The following is an 18,408-nucleotide window of genomic DNA, read 5'->3' on the forward strand; positions in this document are numbered from 1 at the left end:
GCCATACCTGCTGTTCCTCTCTTCTCCGATCCCATACTCACCTCATTCTCCGCTCCTCAGGTCCTGTCTCCGGTTCCCCCTGTAAATATTCCTTGGCACTGTAAATAAATTCACTTCCCGTTACCTGCTGGTTTCTGCGTTGGTTTGTGGCCGAGCTGCTCGCTTGGGTATATCTGAAAACCTGACAAGGTCTCTGGCTTAAAATGGTGGACTGTGAAGAATGACACACCTCATCTCTGACTAAACCACTTCGTCAACCTGTTTGACCCAATATTTGGTCAAACCAACCCAAACTATGACCCAACAGCTTTAACCCAGCAATTGAGTTCAAAATAGCCCACCAGGTTTAAGTGTGTAGATAGCTCTTTTAATGGCCTCAGTTTAGAAAAATTAATTCTGATGGACTGATTAGCGAAGGTAACCCTTAAAGGAAACCTTAATGCTCCAGTGGAAGATGACCTCCCTACCACTCAAAGTCCCCTCTTATAAAAGTTTTTTTTATTAGAAAGAGATTAAAGCTTTGACGAAACCAATAACCCACATAGTATTTTTTTCCCCTGGAAAATAGTCAATTACCTAATATTTATACAAAATAAATTTAAAGTTTGATTTTGACCAAGTGTGCAACTATAAACCAGTGTTTGACCTGCCATATCCAAAAAAAAAAAAATCAGTGGCAGAGCAATTCATTAGTTTTCTCCATAAAACCCAGCTTCTCCATCCAAAACACTTTGGGTTTTGCCCAGGATACCCAATGGAACTGGTTACCTGTTTTTTATATAAAAATAATTTTATAAAAGTTAATTTTATAAAGGCAGTGTACACATTAAAAAGGCCTTTGATATAGTAAATGTTTTTGTCAACTTAAAAAAAAATGAATTTCTTTAACAAAGCTCTGTGCTGGTCCAATAATATCTAAAAAAAAAACAGAACATTGTGTCAAAGTTATTAAGATGAAGTCAACCTTTCAAGATTGTGAAATGGGCACCGGACCTTTTATCTTTTGTGTGCACATTATTGAAGTACCTGAAAGCCAAAATTAGTGTTCATGTGTGGATGAGATCAACAGTAGCCTGTATTTCTTGATCTCCAGCTCAAGGTTAGGCAGTGGGGTGATGTCTCATGTCAAAAAAGCTAGATTTACCAGAGGAGCTTTCACCGAAGGTCCAACTTAACAAGTACAGATATATAAAAAGGGGACATTATTGTGTCATTATCTTGAAGAGGAGAATTTCTGAGTGTTTGCACAGTGGTGTTAGAACTAAAGGCTTTTTGCACTTTGTTGTGCAGCAACAAGATTTAATTTGCCCTCAGAAAAAGAGAGGTGGTGAGGACAGACAAACCTGAATACTACCAGAGCTTTACGTTTGCATAAAAGTTACAAGCTTTGCTACATACTGTAAAAAAATGGTGACTAAGCTAAATGAGGCATCTGCTAGTTATTATTCTACAGCTACTTTTTTTGTCTGAACTAAAGTTTTTTTAACATTTAATCAAATGTAACCACAGAGATGATCAAAATCAACAATACTTCAACAATCTCTCATTTGCACAGGTACTGTCTACAAATTTCAATTCACTGAAAGCATGTTTTCCTCTTAGAATGCCAACAGCTGGACCGGCCAATCAGTGAGTCAAACATCAATATCTGTTATTTAGTACAAAGGTCGTTCCCACTTCATGCGAATCAGTGTAAAATCACTAAGTTAGACTTTTTTTTTTTTTTTAGAAGATTAGGTTGTAGCTGCTTTAATTCATCACAAGTTAATCTAAAAAAATCTTTCTTACATATACAAATTTCTTTACTTTCAAAACTGGTTTTGTGTATTGTTGGGGGTTAAAAAGAAAGCAGAATTCAGATTTTGCAACACACACGTAGTTTTAACATCAGTTTTGTTGAAGCCAGAGAATAATAAAAAAAAAACATTTAGTAACCTTTTTCCACTTTTAAACTATGAGTGTTTTTGTAGAAAAAAAAACCCCATTCAAATAGAAAACGAAAGCACAGGCATTTTTACGTCGTCTTCTCAAAGCTGTAAGGCAGGGAGAGCTGCATTCTTCCTCGACAGAGCTTTCTTAAAACAATCTGACACTATCTACTAGTTTACATTACTGTGCAACATGAAAAAATAATGCCATAGCCTCCTGACTACCAGTAGTTCAAATCTGTCCCCTGTGGAGGACATTTGTAAGTCTGAATATCTCCCACCCACTGCATACTACTGAATTAACTCCTTTGGCAGTGCAGTTCTCTGTTTCTTTCTTGTAGCTATAAGAAAGATGATCATTTACCCTTTCTGATAAACCAATGTTGCCATAAATTGGCACTTACTTTTTGGGACAGTAGAGAGAAACTCCTGACCCTGTTATTGGATTCTCTATTTTTCAAATTCAAATAAGCTCAAATTGACAGCACTTCATAGGGTGTTTATTAGAACCACTGGAAAGTGTGATTGTGAATTGGTTCTGTGTTCCTAAAGGTGGCATTCCCTCCTTGTTTTCACTCATCCCAGGTTGAATTGATCAAGGTTGTCTTGAAGGAGTGTATCTTTGACCGCTTTGAAGACGACTCGGATGTTCTCCGTGTCGGTGGCGCAGGTGAAGTGGGTGTAGAGGGCTTTATGACGACCGATGTGCCGCTCAATATACATGTCCTTGATGAACTTTTTTGCTTTTTCAGCATTACACTGAGGTCCTGTGGGAAGGAAAGGGGTCAAAGTTAGAATTAGTAAACAAACAGTATCCATAGTCTGAATTTTAAATATGCTATCAAACGGTATGACATAAAAAAATCCCACAATTTCTATTGTTCATTCAATCCCAACTGTTTTGTTTATAGCTTTTGTTACATACAGTCCTGTGGTGTCAAAACATAACATCAAACTAAATGTCAAATAATTGTTCCAGAAATGTCAGTCACAGTCTTCAATTTGCCTGATTTGTTAACTCAACAGTCTCAAAGCACAAAACGCAGTCAGTTTTTAGAAAATGCAAGCTACAAGTAAAAAGCAAACAAGTAAAAATAATCACTCGTTTTACACAGTAAAAAGAATGAAGTATGTAGGAGAGCATAGTTTACCTTTGTAGCCAGAGAAGTAGGTTGCCAAATGTGAATGAGTGATCTTCTCCTCTAGCAGGTCTGTTTTATTCAAAAAGAGGATGGTGGAGGACTCCTGAAACCAGTTGGATGAGACGATCGTCCTGAACAGCTCAAGGCTCTCTCGCAGTCGATTCTGAAAACAACAGATATGATCGGTCTGACTAAGAAAAAAAAAACAACTACAAATAAGTCTTGATTGAATCTGGAAAACAAAGGCTAACTGATAGACTCCATTGCCTTTTAACGTACATCATTCTCGCTCTCATAAAGGACTTGGTCGTATTCACTGAGGGCTACCAGGAATATGATGGAGGTCACATTTTCAAAACAGTGGATCCATTTTTTCCTTTCTGAGCGCTGGCCTCCCACATCCACCATCCTGAAGACACATAAATAACGCACTTAAATACACTTGTTTGCTTTTTGCTAAAAGTTGGATAAAACAAAAAATGTAACAGTTGGAAGCTGGACTTAATGGCTCTTTTAGACCGAAAGCAGCAAAAACCAAATCTGCCGCTGAGTTTCAGCAGTTCACAGCGTTGTGTTGTGAAGTAGAATGTGAAAGTTTTCAAAATTACAAAAAGACAATATTTGTGTCAGGAGGAAAGATTCGGGTTTGTGTGCAGTACTGTCAACTAGGATAATGCCCCAGATGTGTCGCTAAAAGCCAAGTGCATTAACCTGGCTTTTCAAAAGGAGAAAGATATGCAGCATTAAAAGGAATGTGTGTGTGTGTGTGTGTGTGTGGTGGCGGGGGGTGGGGGCACGAGAAGCTATGTTTCATGGAGAATTGTGAGGAATTCAAGCTTGTGAATGAGTTCAATTTCCACATTAACCCTTTACTTCCGGTTCAGTGGGGAGCAGTTAGCCAGAAATCCGGTGTTGGTCTGAGTCTGCAAATTAGCTTTTGGCTATAAGGCCTTCATAACATCGGTTACATTTTTCAACATTTAGCATTGATTTTATGTATTGTCTCCAATTAAATCTAATTAAAATAAATAAAACCATCATTGTGGCCCATACAATGGAAATAAATGGGTGTCTGAAGGCAGCTGTGTTGCTGTTTTGGTCAGAAAGGGCCTTAACTTTATGAAAACAAAGTGTTGAACCAGCATTTCTGCATCCCCTAAATAATTTGTTATATCCCTTTTTCTTTTTAAACACAGACAAAAGAAAAAGACTTGGCTTGTTCCTGTTGTAGTCAGAAAATCTGAATTTTTTTACCATTCATAGAAACAAAATTACAAAAAAAAGAGTAACTCTGTACCTGAAGATGGCTTTAGTCATGTCAAATGTGTACTCTATGATGCCTGTGGTGGGAACTCTGACCCTCAAAATATCCTGCAGAGTTGGGATGTATCCTGGGGCTGAGATTCTGTCCATGTCACTCAGATAACTAAAACATTATCAACAATAATTCCAGTTTAATACAATGACACAAATCTAACTGGATAAAAGGACTGTGCAGAAACTGGCACTTTTGGCATCCATATTTCTATTTTTTCTGCTTAAATTATATTCTTAAAGATTGGCAAATTTTGTGAATATAAGATACAGCACTGTAAAAGAAATCTGACATGAATAATATAAAAAAAGCCTACTAGTTAGCCGAGTCTGACAGCTGGAACTCCCTCCTGCGGTCGTAACACTGTCGCACACCGTGGTCATTCCACACTCGTTTTATGGCGTTCACCTGCCAGGACTCCAAAGTGTTCAGGCCAGTGGATTCAAGTTGGCTCAGTTTCTCTGCATGGTTCTGACACAAAAAAAGCATCCAGGAGGTATTAAACAACAACAAAAAAAAAAACGTTCAATTTTGAAGTACTTTCGTACAGAGGTGAGTGAGGACAATAACAGAAATTAATTTTTAAGCAATTTGTTGACATAGTTGTGAATGAAGTACAACCCTTTATTCTCCCAGGAAAAAGAAAGTAGTCTTGTAATGCTCTGATCGGGATTTTTTTTGTTTTGTTTTGTTTTTTAAACAAGGCTAATGCCTCATTTGTTAACATGGGAGGGTGCAGGACTTAAATCTTGTGGACCAGCTGACAGGGAGGGTTTATCCCCGTCAGCTGGAATGATTCCTGCTTCAACTTCCGAGGACTGATCAAAGATCTAGATATGTATACTAGTCTATATGGTCTTAATGCAACTTCCAGTGAACAACCATACGGATGACATTTTGCGTCTTGTCCTAATTTCACACAACTCTAAATGCAGAAGCAGAGTGTGGGCGGGAGTAAAAGAAATATACCCCATATTTTGATCAAATAAAATACTTGAATAGCTTGTATAACCACCAAGAACTGGATTTATGCGAGATTGGCACAGCTCCTCTGCTTTTTGTTCACTGCTGCTGAGTCTAAAATACAGTTATCTGCAGGCAGTTACATCACATTGCACTTTGTTTCATTAAGTCTGACCATCCTTCAGCTGTTGAACTGTTACCTGTAATAACAGTAAAACTGCAGAGGAAGAGAAGGGTTCATTTATGGTCAAAAGCAGGTTTTGTCTTATTGGCTGAAAGCTAGTACTTTAATAGGTCTGTGTAGATCGAACATAACTCAGATGCACCCTGATGTTCAACTACTCCATCCTCTCTGTGGTTTATTTATTTATTCTAAGGTGTGGAACCAAATAATGGATGGGGGAATAATGTAAAGACAGGTTGTGTTCTCAAACAAGCTAACCTGAAAAAGCAAACTTTATAATTCGCCTTTTAGCACCAAAATGACTTCATATAGTGCAAAATATTCTCAGTAATGAAGATTTTTGGACCCACTTTCCTCTTTTGCAGGTACATTTAGACGTCGGTGCAGCTTATGAGAAAAAGTACAGCTTCTTACGATGTTCTGGTCATCAACATAATCAATCTTTAAGGTCTTCATGGCATCAATCAGCGCCTGGATGGCGATGACGATGTTCTGAAACACCAGCCGAGTGAACCCTTTTCTGTCACTCTCAGTGTATCCTTTGCCGTGGATGATCCTCATCTGTTTTATAAAGGTGCTCTTGCCACTTTCACCAGTTCCTATGAAAGAGAGATGAACGAGAACAAAAGATGGAAAACAGAGTAAAGGTTTTTTTTTAATTTAAAATTATATTAGAGCAACTACAAAAATATCAACATTAATATGCAACAGCTAAACTGTTTTTTTGCTACAAAGTACTTAGTCCTTTAAGTGGAATGAATTGTTTCCAAAATAATGTGAAGTCAGCCTTTTATAAATGGTCTGTTTTAAAATCAGACCTCTCCTCATTTTATGAAACATTTACTTATCACACTTGCCAAACTTTTTCTTGGCACCCTAAAACATTTTTTATGAGTTGCAGACAAACGTTCACTTTTCCAGTCGTTTGTTTTTGCATAAAATTAAAAAATATTTGTCTGAATTGTCATGATTCTTATTGACAGAATATCAAACTGGCTGAAACTCAACTTTTCATTTATACTATTCATTAAGTACAGCTTTCTCAAAACTTGGCACTTTGCATATAAAAGTTTTACAGTATGAAGCCACAGAGCAGTCCTCTGTGCTGTAGTTTTAAATTAACAAGGAAACATATTTTGAAAGTTGCTTTAACAATAAAAAGGATAATAAATGCTCTGTGTTAGAGCCAAATACCACATACCAACGTCTGTGATGCAACTGATTTGGGATGTTCAGCATACTGCATTTACTTTATTCACTTTCAGTCTCTCTATAAGTTATATAATTTCTCATAATATACAAAATCTGCAGCTATCAGACATAATATAATATTTAAATAAAGTTATTACTGAAAATATCGGTAGTATACATGTAAAATTTAACAAATCTCCATTAACATAAAAGTTAAATAACTCAGGAATATAGCACCTAACTTTGTGAGAGGTCTATGCAGATCTCTGGACATTAATGTCTCTTTTGGGTATCATTTTAATAAATCAGCAATAAGCTGTACCAAAGTCAGTTCCAAGTTTACTTTATTTTTGCAAGTCTCAGCTACATGCAGAAGCCTATTAAATATCCACAACTAGGTTCAGCTTAAAAGGGCCTGATCTGAGCCTACATGTCTATAGGCAGTTTAGATGCCTGGACACTTCATGGCTTCTGGGCCCTCTGTGGTGAGCGTCAGATACCCAAACCAATCAGTCACTGTAAGAAAATAATAAAGGTTGCACAAAAAAGGACTTGGCTAAGCTGAAAAAGTTAACATTACGATGCAAGCAGCTACTATTAGAATGAATGTGTTGAGCAGTGATTAATATCAATGCTGCTGTAATGTTAGTTTTTTGAGAAGTTGCTTTCCAGTTAAAGCAAGAGTACACTACAGATATGCCAGTTGATTAAATAGTTCCTCCATATTTCTGCCTATTGTTCCTTCCCCTAAGTGAAAGTACAACAAACCATGACTCTGTCTTTCTGTTTCAGATTAATATTTGCTGGTAATGGACTGCAGACAGACTCAAGTCTTCAATGTAAATACCCATAAACTGCTATTTAAATAACTAGCTGATGTAAAAATGACAGTGGCGTAAAGGTTTTTCAAACATTTGACATTTTTGAGACTGGAGTTGGTTTCAAGACAGCAGAAATCTGTTTCGGACCTTGCCCCGCTCAAACTCGCCAATAAAATCTCTGCCCGACGTTCCAACCTCATAATCCTCTGGGAAATTTCTACTGGAGGTAAGATGTTGATTACTGATCCTGAATCCACAAAACACCACTTGGAGGTGGATCTCTTACTTTCAAGCCTTTGAAAAATAAGAGCGTGTTAAATGCTCTGTATGACTCGTAAACTAAAATTAAAACACGCACACACACACAGTCCATAATGATGAAACATTGCTTATCAAAGACCAGCCCTTGCATTGTGTGCTGGTAAAGAATTACTGCTGACCCTTGATGTAGTTTTTAATGTTGTACACTAAACAGCAAACACTAAGGTTCACATTTTCAACATTTATTTTAAATAATTTATTGTATTGTATTGCCTAAGAAGGCAGACTCTTGCTATTCAATAAAAATTTACTAGAGTATCTATAAAACTCTTACCTAAAAGCAGTAGCTTCAGCTCCCGTTTAAGATTCTGTTTATCTCGCCGAAGTTGTCTCTCTATTTCTTTGTGAATCCTCAGCCTCTCCTCTTCCTCAGCAGACAAGCAGCACGCATCCATTGCTGTCAAAGCTTGCCGGCTCCTGTTCGTTTGACTCAGCTGACAGCGATTAGTGAAATGAATGGATTTTTGTCGCACAGGTAAGGCAACAGGTTGGTTCTTCCTCATGGGATCCAGTTCAGGTGCATTCCACACTCCCGCAGTGACAGAGACAGGCTCAAATAATCCCCTGTGTATCTGCCCTCAGGGTCATACTCTCAAGAGCAGCTGATTTTTATTGGATTTTAAATTTTTTGACTGACACAAGCATGTTTAATGCCAGCTGTGTAATGAGACAGAATGTCTTCCTTTTTTTTCTTTCCTTACCTGCCGTAGTGACGAGAAAAGTTATCACCCTATTGTGTGGGACTGCTTAAAATATTTATCCCTTCTTTTTCTCCCACAAGTTCAAATGTCTCACATTTTGATTTGTGATGTTTAAAAAAATGTAACACCACAGGGCGAACATGTTTCAGTCCAGCAGTTAGACTAGTCTTTTCACATTAATCACATCTATTGTACAGTTTGCACAGATTTTTAATACTCACTGTTCATATTGTACAGAATTTTACATCTTCATTCTGCTTTTTATCTATTAATTTTTATTTTTGTTTTTATTTTTATTTTTTTAATTTTCTTTTTGTTTTTTGATCTGTGTGTATATGTATGCTGCAACTCCACAGTAATTTCCTGTTGGGATAAATAAAGTACTTCTATTCTATTCTATTCTATTCTATTAAAATATCATTACTAGTAAAGCAATGAAACATTAAAAAATTCCTGTGGGGAAAAAAGTATAAAATTGGGCCCTGTGTTGTCTCCAAGATGTACTTTTGTCCCCTCCTCTCAGAGCTGAGAGGCAGGATGAGCTGCATTTTTTCCTTGACAAAGCTTTAACTAATGCTGTCTGCTCTGTTAAACAGTTGAGTAACACAAAAAGAAACGCCAGCAGAAGGAATAATTGTCAACGTTTTATGTATTTATTGCCTCAAGCAATAAAAAATAGGTCCTTTGCCAATGTTGGTGAATTGATTTTACAGCAAAATGTTACTTAAAGGGGCAGCACGGTGAACTAGTGGTTTGAGCTGTTGCCTCACAGCAAGAAGGTCACAGGTTCGGCTCCCTGCTTGGGATTTATATGTTCTCCCTGTGCACTAGTGGGTTTTCTCCGGGTATTCCGGTTTCCTCCCACATACCAAAACCATACATATTAGGCTAACTGGTAACTCTAAGTTGTCCTGAGAGCATGAATGGTTGTTTGTCTCTGTGTGTCCCTGTGATGGACTTGTGCGCGGCCTCCTTTGGTCAATTTAGAGTTACCAGTTAACTTAACATGCATGTTTTTGGACTGTGAAAGGAAACCGGAGTACCTGGTGAAAAGCCATCGACCCATTGCAGCGTGCTGTCACAACCATTCGGTTTTCAGTTGTTCGGCAAAAAACTCCAATGTTGTATTGAAGTAGAGCATGAAATGTACAGAAAATCTGACAAATGGATGCAAACAATCATATTGCCAAGAAGTTGTGCACATGGACTTACATGAAGGTTTTTTATGAGCTCAGGTGTTATTTGTACAGATTTCTTAAGGAAAAAAAACTAAACCTGAGCTGGCAAACTATTCGGTGCAGAAACATCAATGATTCGTAAAAACTGTGGGAGCCTTCAGATCACTCTTGCATGTTTAGCCTGCATTTTACTACAAGTATATTTTCATTTGTTCATTTTTTATCATTCTGGTAACTATTAGTTTACTATACACAAAAAACTTTGTTGTTTTTACCAGGTTTACAACTGCAGTGGGCACAGATGACAAATCTAGTTTTCCTATCAAGGTACAAACACAGTTCATGAGGCTTGCCAGACCCCCTGAGATGGAACCACTATAGTTTTCACAACCTAAACAGGCAAGTCCTTTGACATCTCAAAATGTATCCCCAAGTACAAATAATTTTTATGGTCCAATGACTGGTATGCCTTTTAAGGCTCTTGTGTATGAAGTCCAGAGTGGTTTATAAGTGTCTGGACAGAAAACATTAAGCCACTTGCTGCCTGGCAGCATATTCCCAGCACTTATTTGGGATTAAATATGGATTCAGCAAAGTATCACTTCAAATAGTTGATTTATCAGGTCTTTGCAAAGCAATGTTGTCTGAATGTGACATGTTTTTAATTTCTTCTCTGTATTTTGTCCAACTCCAAGTTGTTTTTTTGTTCTTGTTTTTTTTTTTTTTTTTGCCAGCCAGTGTACTGCGCATGCGCGGAAACCCACACTCACAAGTAAACGTGCAATGGGTCTATACATTCACTGGGAGAACATGCAAACACCACACACAAAGACCCCCACTGAAATTCCAGTGATAGACATTCCAGGTGTAAGGTGACAGTGCTGATCACCGCACCACCATGCAGACTAGTACAGAGGAAATACTTATTCCTGTTCATGTTGATTAATTGTCCCTCATATCTTAAACAGCCCAAAACTGACTGAAGTTGGCCAATAAAACATCCAGTGAAACTGTCGAAACAATCCATCCTCCATTACTGAAGATTTAGGAAATCCAAGTTTTCTTGAAAGATGGTATCTTTGACTGATCTGAAGACGACCCGGATGTTCTCCGTGTCTGTGGCGCAGGTGAAGTGTGTGTAAAGGGGTTTACAGCGCCCAACGTGGAGGTCGATGTACTTTTTCTCAATGAATTTTCTTGCTGATTTAGCATCACATGAAGGTCCTGTGGGAGTGAGAATGGTCAAAATTAATAAGAGTCACAGGGCAGTATTTATAATATACATTTACCTTATATAAACATATCTGGAAGGAGCTCACAGTCACAATGTGGAGACCCATTTGTATCCAGTGTAATTGCATGATGTAGAAACCCAAAACTTCCATGTGTAAAACCACATTTTTATGTCAAATTCAATCCAAACCCATCTCCCTCACATTTTTTTCTCAAGATAACTGGTGCACAACTTAATATTTTATTCAAGTTATTCGCTGAATTTCCGATACTTATGATGTAATCATCCTAATTATGAAGCAGCATGTAGTTTGAAGTGTTTTTATTATTGTTACATTGAGTGACATTTTCGATTGATTATTTTAGTTGATCGCTTGCTTTTATAGTTGTCTTTTATGTGACATGAGTGCTAGTCACAGATTCGCAAAATTTGTATTATTAAAATGTTTTGATTTGTTGATTCAGTCATCCCAAAACACAAAGATATTCACTTTACCGTGATGCAAACCAAAGAGAAGCAGCTGATTATTATAATAAAGTAAGTGAATGAATGCCATTTTTCCATAAAGTTTGAGTCAGACAAGTAATAAATTTGAAAAGTTAGCTGTGAAATGTACTTCACCTCATTGAACACTGAAAAGAATAGAAGGTAATTCACCCTTATAGTCTGGGAAGTAGGTTGCCAAATGTGAATGATGGATTTTCTCCTCTAACAGGTCTGTTTTGTTCAGAAAGAGGATGGTGGAGGACTCCTGAAACCACTGGGATGAGATGATGGTCTTGAACAGGGCGAGACTCTCAACCAGTCGGTTCTAAAACAGCAGACAAAGGACTAAAAATTAAATCTGGAAAAGAAGCTGGAAAACAATAATGAAAAATACTACAATGCCTTGCAGCGTACCTCATTCTCGCTTTCATAAAGAACTTGATCATATTCACTGAGGGCTGCCAGGAATATGATGGATGTGACATTTTCAAAACAGTGGATCCATTTCTTCCTCTGGCAACGCTGGCCTCCCACATCCACCATCCTAAAAACACAAATATTGTACTTAAACATACTTTTTTTGAAATACATGCCACTGTGACATGAAAGTAAAGACCTTATGTAGCCATAGTTTTGAGGAAACTGAAAGTGGTGATCAGCACCTCTAGTATCCACCAGTTCAGATCAAATGTATTCATTAAATTTGATTTAAATTTACTGACAAGAACTTGTACTGCATGTCTTGAGCTGTGTTTAAAAAAAGGCTCGAAAGAGGGCACAGTCCCACCCTAATAACTAACCTAGAATAGGGAACACCCAAAAAGAGCTGCTGTGAAGAATTACAATAAGGGCAGAGGAGTTCTTAAAGCTTTCCTATGTTAAGTTGTGTGAAGCTTTAAGGACATAATGAATTCTATATTTAACAGGAAGCCGGTGAAGAGACATTAACACCAGGCTGATAGTGTCTCTCTTTCTGGCTGCAGAGTTTTATACCATCTACCAGCTGCAGATGAGGCAGCAAACATGACCTGATGCCAAATTACCCAAGACTGGATAATTAGAATAATTCAGTCTTGTGGTAAATAAGATTTTGATACATTTCTACAGATTATTAAAAGGAAAGGATACATTTCAGCTTATTTTCAAGATGCACTAAAAGGACAAAACATTTTCACACAGGCCTGAAAACTGAATTCTAACCACAAGTTGACACTAAGTTTATAGAGTTGTCATTCGAAGACGGTTACAGCATTTTATCTCCTCAATGCACTTTATGATGGATATGAAATGTGGGTTCCTCAAGATTTAAGGGCTTATAGATCTGGGTTTCCACATAGCATTAATCCATCCATCTAGCCATTGATTTCCTATAACCATTCAGGGTCAGGGGGAGCTGGTCCTGAGGCAGGAGGTGGGGTGGACCCTGTCTGGACAGGTCTTCCATTCATCCCAGGAGAAATAGAGACACATGAGACAAACAACCTGCACACTCCAGTCACACCTAAGGATAAATTAGAATCAGTAAATCTAACATGCACATTTTTGGACCCTCAACCAAGATTAGAACCCGTGACCTTCTTGCTGTAACTGTAAAAAATATCACTTGCTAAAGATAAACCCTAGGAGACGTGTATAAAAAATCATGGTAAATATCTGCCCCAAGATTGATCCTTGAAGATTTTCACAGATGAGAGAGGCAACGTTAATGTTTTAACAGAGGAAGATCTATCTGTTTAATAAGAAAAGACAGTACCAAGCTTGGCCTAATTTGGCCTAAAATGATTCAAATCTGATTTATCAGGATGAGATTTTTAAATGAGTGGTTAGATTGTTGCATGCCTGAAGCAAAATGGAACCCTTCCATTAGCAAAACTGCTATTTATAATCAGAACAACTGAGGGTTCAAAACTGTTTAAAACTTCCTTCAAGAAACGTGAAGATAAATGATCAAAATCACAAGTTAATGTGAATTTTGTTGGGACATTTTATTGGTGATTATTTACCTGTTCACATCTCTCTGAAAAGATTGAATAGAATATTTAGTCTTCTTTATGTTTTAGTCTTAACATCTGTGAGTTTTTACTATTTATATTGACAAGGTAAAAAAGAGTAGTGCCATACCTGAAGATGATTTTTGACATGTTAAAGGGGTACTCTATAATGCCTGTGGTGGGAACTCTGACCCTCAAGATGTCCTGCAGAGTTGGAATGTATCCTTGGGCTGAGATCCTGCTCATGTCGCTCAAATAACTAGAACATCAAAACAATAATCCCACTTTAATACAATCCCAATTCTGAAAAAGTTGGGACATAGTGTGAAATGTTGAGAAAAACAGAATGCAATGACCTGCAAATCTCATAAACCCATTTTTTATTCACAATGGAACACAGTAAACATATCAAATGTTAAAACTAAGAAACTGAACCATTTTTAGGAAGAAAAAAAAAGTAATTTTGAATTTTATGAAAGGAATACATTTCAAAAAGATGGGACGGTGCCATGTTTACCACCGTGTAGCAGCTCTGCTTCTTTTACCAACAGTCTGTAAACATCTAGTAACTAAGGAGAGCAGCTGCTGAATTTTGGAGGGAATGTCGTCCTATTGATAACAGGATGGATGTTCCCGCTTGTCTTTAGTTGGAGGATTTCTGAGCCCATGCAGTGATGTCCACAACAAAATCAGATCTGTTTTAATGCAGTGATGATATTATGAAATGTAGTTGATGGGTTATTTAAAAACTTCCCAATTATCCACAGAGTATCAGTCTGAAAGTGTTCCACTATTTTCAGTTGCAGTTTTCTCACAGACTGATCAACCCCTGCCCATCTTTATTTCTGAGAGATTCAGCCGCTCTAAAATGCTGTTTTTATATCAAGTCCTCTTATTAACCTGTTGTCAATTAACCTACTTAGTTGAAAAATGCTCCTCCTACTGTTTCTTATTCATACCACTTACCTTGACAGCCTTTTGTGGTCCCTGTCCCAGCTATTTTCTTTTAGAAAACGTACAGTTCTTTAGTCTAAACATTTGATATTACTTTATATTATATTTACTTTGGTCCATTGAAAATAAAATATGGGTTTGCAAATCATTACATTCATTTTTTTTTTTTCAATTTTGTCAGATTTGGGGTTGTACAATGGCCCAAACTGGAAAGGCCGCACAAAAATCGGCCATGACTATCCGCATTTCTAAACGTTATCAGCATAAATCTATGTTAAACAGAGTTCATGAATACAACATGAAGCTGCCAGATGATCTGAAAAAAATATAATGGGACAAGCTTACTATTTGGCAGAGTCTGACAGCTGGAACTCCCTCCTGCGGTCGTAACACTTCTGCACACCGTGGTCATTCCACACTTGGTTAATGGCCTTCGCCTGCCAGGACTCCAAAGTGTTTACATAGATACAGTCCACTTTACTAAGATTCTCTGCATGACTCTGACACACACACACACACACAAAAAAAAAACCATCGACAAAGGAGTCAAACAAAAGCCATCTTTGAAGGACAAGTTTGCCTTAATAAGCAAGTTCATATAAAGGTGTTTATAGGACATATTTACAAGAGATTACTTGACATTGTATCAAAATGTGTTTCCAGGAGCAGGGTTTTACATACAGTAAAAGCCCAAAGGTAAGTTAAAAAAAAAAAAAAGACAGGTTAGACCAGTTATTCAGGTAGTGAGTCATTTTGCTAACCTGGCCTTCCTTAAATTTCTTTGGTATTTTTATCCCATCAGTAGTTTCATCTCAACTGATAGTTTGATCAATCTATTTGTGTTCTGTTTTTTCTCTTTCTCTGCCCCTTAAAAGGCATTAAGACAACAATATGGACTTTTAGAAAAGTGCGTACAGCTTCTCACAATGTTCTTTTTATCAGCGTAGTCGATCTGTAGAGTCCCCATGGCTTCAATCAGCGCCTGGATGTTTATGATGATGTTCTGAAACACCAGTCGGGTGAAACCTTTCTTTTCATTTTCACTGTATCCTTTGCCGTGGATGATCCTCATCTGTTTTATAAAAGTGCTCTTCCCACTTTCACCAGTGCCTAAGAAAAAGAGATTAATAACAATAAGAATAAGTGCCTAATGTGCACTATACAGCAAGCTCTGAAAATGATGTTAGTCAATAAAAGATTGTCAAAGGTTGAACAAAAATAAGTTAAATACTCAACTCCCACCTAAAAGCAGCAGCTTTAGCTCCCGTGTAAGATTTTCTTTATCTCGACGAAGTTGCTTCTCTATTTCTTTGTGTATCCTCAGTCTCTCCTCATCCTCAGGCGACATGTAGCAGCACTTGTCCATTGTCGACCGGGTTTTTCAGCTGCTGTTCTTCAAACTGCGCCACAGCTGACAGGGACCAGTGAAATGAATGTCTCCTGATTTTGGTCAGACCTGCCAGGAAACCCGTATCCCTGAGCAAGTAGGATGTTGACGTGTTTCTGCAGTCATTCTTCCAGTTCAAGTGCATTTTACATTCCTGGTGCGGGAGGCGGGCTCTGACTGAAAGGCAGTGTAATTATGAGTAACGCTTTGTTTACACTCTCACGAGCAGCTGATTTATTTTTTTTCACCTGCTGTGTATTGGGAAACATATTGGAAGCCTGTAATAAAATGATCCAGTGCTTTTTTTTGTCTGCAGTTGTAAAGTGAACAGGTTTCTCTGTTTGTGTGGGAGGGAACAGCATTTCTTTCTCTTCTTGTCTCTCCACCAACCGTGACTATTATTTCAAAGTCAACACCACTGCAGGATAAACAGTTTCCTACAATTTGGGTCAGATCCTGGCAGTGAGGAAAGCAGGAATAAACCCATGATAGTGACTTTGATTAATTACTGTATGAGTTTAACCTGTTCCCACATGGATCCAGTGGTTCACTGTCCATGCTGACAGTCATCAGATTAGGAGAAACCAAAATAAGACTAATTAAATAATTTACAACTGAACATGGTGGGAAATTTTCCAAAGAAAGTAAAATACAGCTATGCCAAATGCACTGTGAAGCCAACAAATGACTTCCAGAGAGAAAGGTTAGCATCAAATAAGCTGTTTTTAATCTTATTTGAAAAGTAGTGTACAAGTTTTGCTATCTTGATGAGTTTCTGTCTTAAAACGAATAAATTGACATCATGGTCACTCAGAGAATTGGCAATATGAACACTGTCTTTTGTCAGAATAAGGAAACTCTCTCTCAGCACAAAGATTGCTGGGTACAAGATTGTCGTGTAACAAACAGCTTTCTACGAAAACATGGAAGTACTACCGTAGTCACATAAAACAACTGGATCAAACCCAGCTAGTGTGTCTTCACAAAACTTGGGGCATCTCATGGATGGACAAGGTATGGAATTCTGCAAGGATTGAGGGCATAGAAGCATGCCTCCTGAAAGGTCACTTGGTCAGAATGATTCTCTAATCCAAAAGGCTCTGTTCTATCACGAGCTAGCAGAAGGCTACCAATGACCAGGCTGACAGCACATTAAAGCACTGATACCAACCAGCCACAGGTATCATTGAAATCTGACTAACCACTGCTTGTACATCCCTTTTCAGTTCTAGATTGGTCCATTGCAGGAAAGAACATTTTCACTATTAATGTTTGTCTTACCTTAAGCAAATTATCTCATGAACCACTGGACAGTGGTCATATTGGATTCACCTCTACAACTGATAAAGATTTGAAATCAACCTAATTCAAGATGGTTGCCACAGCCAGTTGGCTTTAACAAACACAAATGTGGTTAAAACTCAGTTTTATGTATAATAAGCTTAAACTTGGTGTGACAGTAGCTGAGAGTCATCCTTAGTACATACTCCAAGTAATAAAAAAAACAAATGAAATATTGCGACATTGTGTGCAATCACATAATTGTTTTTAAGATTTGACCAAAACGTCTTAAAGTTCTTCATTTTTCAAGATAAAATGATCTTAGTTTAAAACTCAGGCGGCAGGGATTATGAACCTTTTATGTTATTTTTTCATTGTGCCAGCATGAACTGTACATGTAGACCTAATTACGTGTAACAATGACTCTTTTCAGTAAACCACATGTGCAGTACAGAATGTTGTACTGTGCTATTAGCACACCCTGTCGCCCTGTAAAGCTGCCAGAAAGGCGGGTAACAACATAACTTCTTTGGAAGACTCAAAACAAGGGCGCAGAAGTATCACAGACAAATCGCAGAACATATAGTCTTATAGGCTCTATGTTCATGGAAAGCAAAAGACAGCATGACTTTGCCTCGAAAACTAGCCAATCCTAGTCTCTGTGGGAAAGGAAAATAGTCTGCAGTTAACCCTAAATAGGAGATGGCTGCCACTTCTTTTGTTCCTGTGTTTTTACAAATCTGATCCTTAATTAGTTGGGAGGAACTGACTTGTTCACACTAACATGATTTTCCTGTTGAAGTAAGATTTCTTTAAGACAAAAAAGGGAGGATCACTGATAAAACCATCTACTAACAAAAACGTTTACAGAAAGAGAAAAGCAATGCTCAACAAATCGTATTTAAAAAACTTATTTTGGTGACATTTCCTGATTTGTATTGGAAAATGAGCTGACTCCTTTGTGGATTTTTGATGTTTTTCTTTCAAGTCATTTATGGGAAAACACGGCTACCATGGAGGAGTTTTGTTTGGTGTGCATGTATGAATAAATCGCCAAAAACAATGACAGGAATCTAACTCAGCTAACTGGTTTACATTGTTAATTGCCATGTTTTTCTTGGACTCCTATGTTCATCTTGATATACAGAACTGAGAATTGACCTAAGAGGGGTGAATGTCATATTTATATCAGACAAGGCTGCCTATGTAACCTACATTTTTTTTTTCTTAATTTTTTTTACAGAAAGGTTTAGAATATTTTTTAAACTAAGACACAGGCATCAAATTGATTGTTTTGTTGTTTTGTAATAAGTACATCTCTTTTGTTTTTT

At 37.5% G+C, this 18,408-nt stretch overlaps 2 protein-coding genes across 2 annotated transcripts; both read right to left on the reverse strand.

Annotated features, from left to right (window-relative positions):
* Positions 1 to 2,406: 2,406 nt before the first annotated feature.
* Positions 2,407 to 10,257, reverse strand: LOC108230979 (guanine nucleotide-binding protein subunit alpha-14). Its single transcript, XM_017407625.3, has 7 exons — positions 8,140 to 10,257; positions 5,947 to 6,131; positions 4,702 to 4,856; positions 4,368 to 4,496; positions 3,350 to 3,479; positions 3,080 to 3,233; positions 2,407 to 2,695 (listed from the first exon to the last, which is right to left on the reverse strand). Exons 1-7 carry the CDS (start codon positions 8,366 to 8,368, stop codon positions 2,505 to 2,507), a joined length of 1,173 nt encoding a protein of 390 aa, XP_017263114.2. The 5' UTR covers positions 8,369 to 10,257; the 3' UTR covers positions 2,407 to 2,504.
* Positions 10,258 to 10,439: 182 nt separating this feature from the next.
* Positions 10,440 to 15,936, reverse strand: LOC108230977 (guanine nucleotide-binding protein subunit alpha-11-like). Its single transcript, XM_017407624.3, has 7 exons — positions 15,652 to 15,936; positions 15,335 to 15,519; positions 14,755 to 14,909; positions 13,586 to 13,714; positions 11,879 to 12,008; positions 11,636 to 11,789; positions 10,440 to 10,968 (listed from the first exon to the last, which is right to left on the reverse strand). Exons 1-7 carry the CDS (start codon positions 15,773 to 15,775, stop codon positions 10,778 to 10,780), a joined length of 1,068 nt encoding a protein of 355 aa, XP_017263113.1. The 5' UTR covers positions 15,776 to 15,936; the 3' UTR covers positions 10,440 to 10,777.
* Positions 15,937 to 18,408: the final 2,472 nt, after the last annotated feature.

This window comes from Kryptolebias marmoratus, linkage group LG14, assembly GCF_001649575.2.
Source record: "Kryptolebias marmoratus isolate JLee-2015 linkage group LG14, ASM164957v2, whole genome shotgun sequence".
NCBI classification, from domain to species: Eukaryota; Metazoa; Chordata; class Actinopteri; order Cyprinodontiformes; family Rivulidae; genus Kryptolebias; species Kryptolebias marmoratus.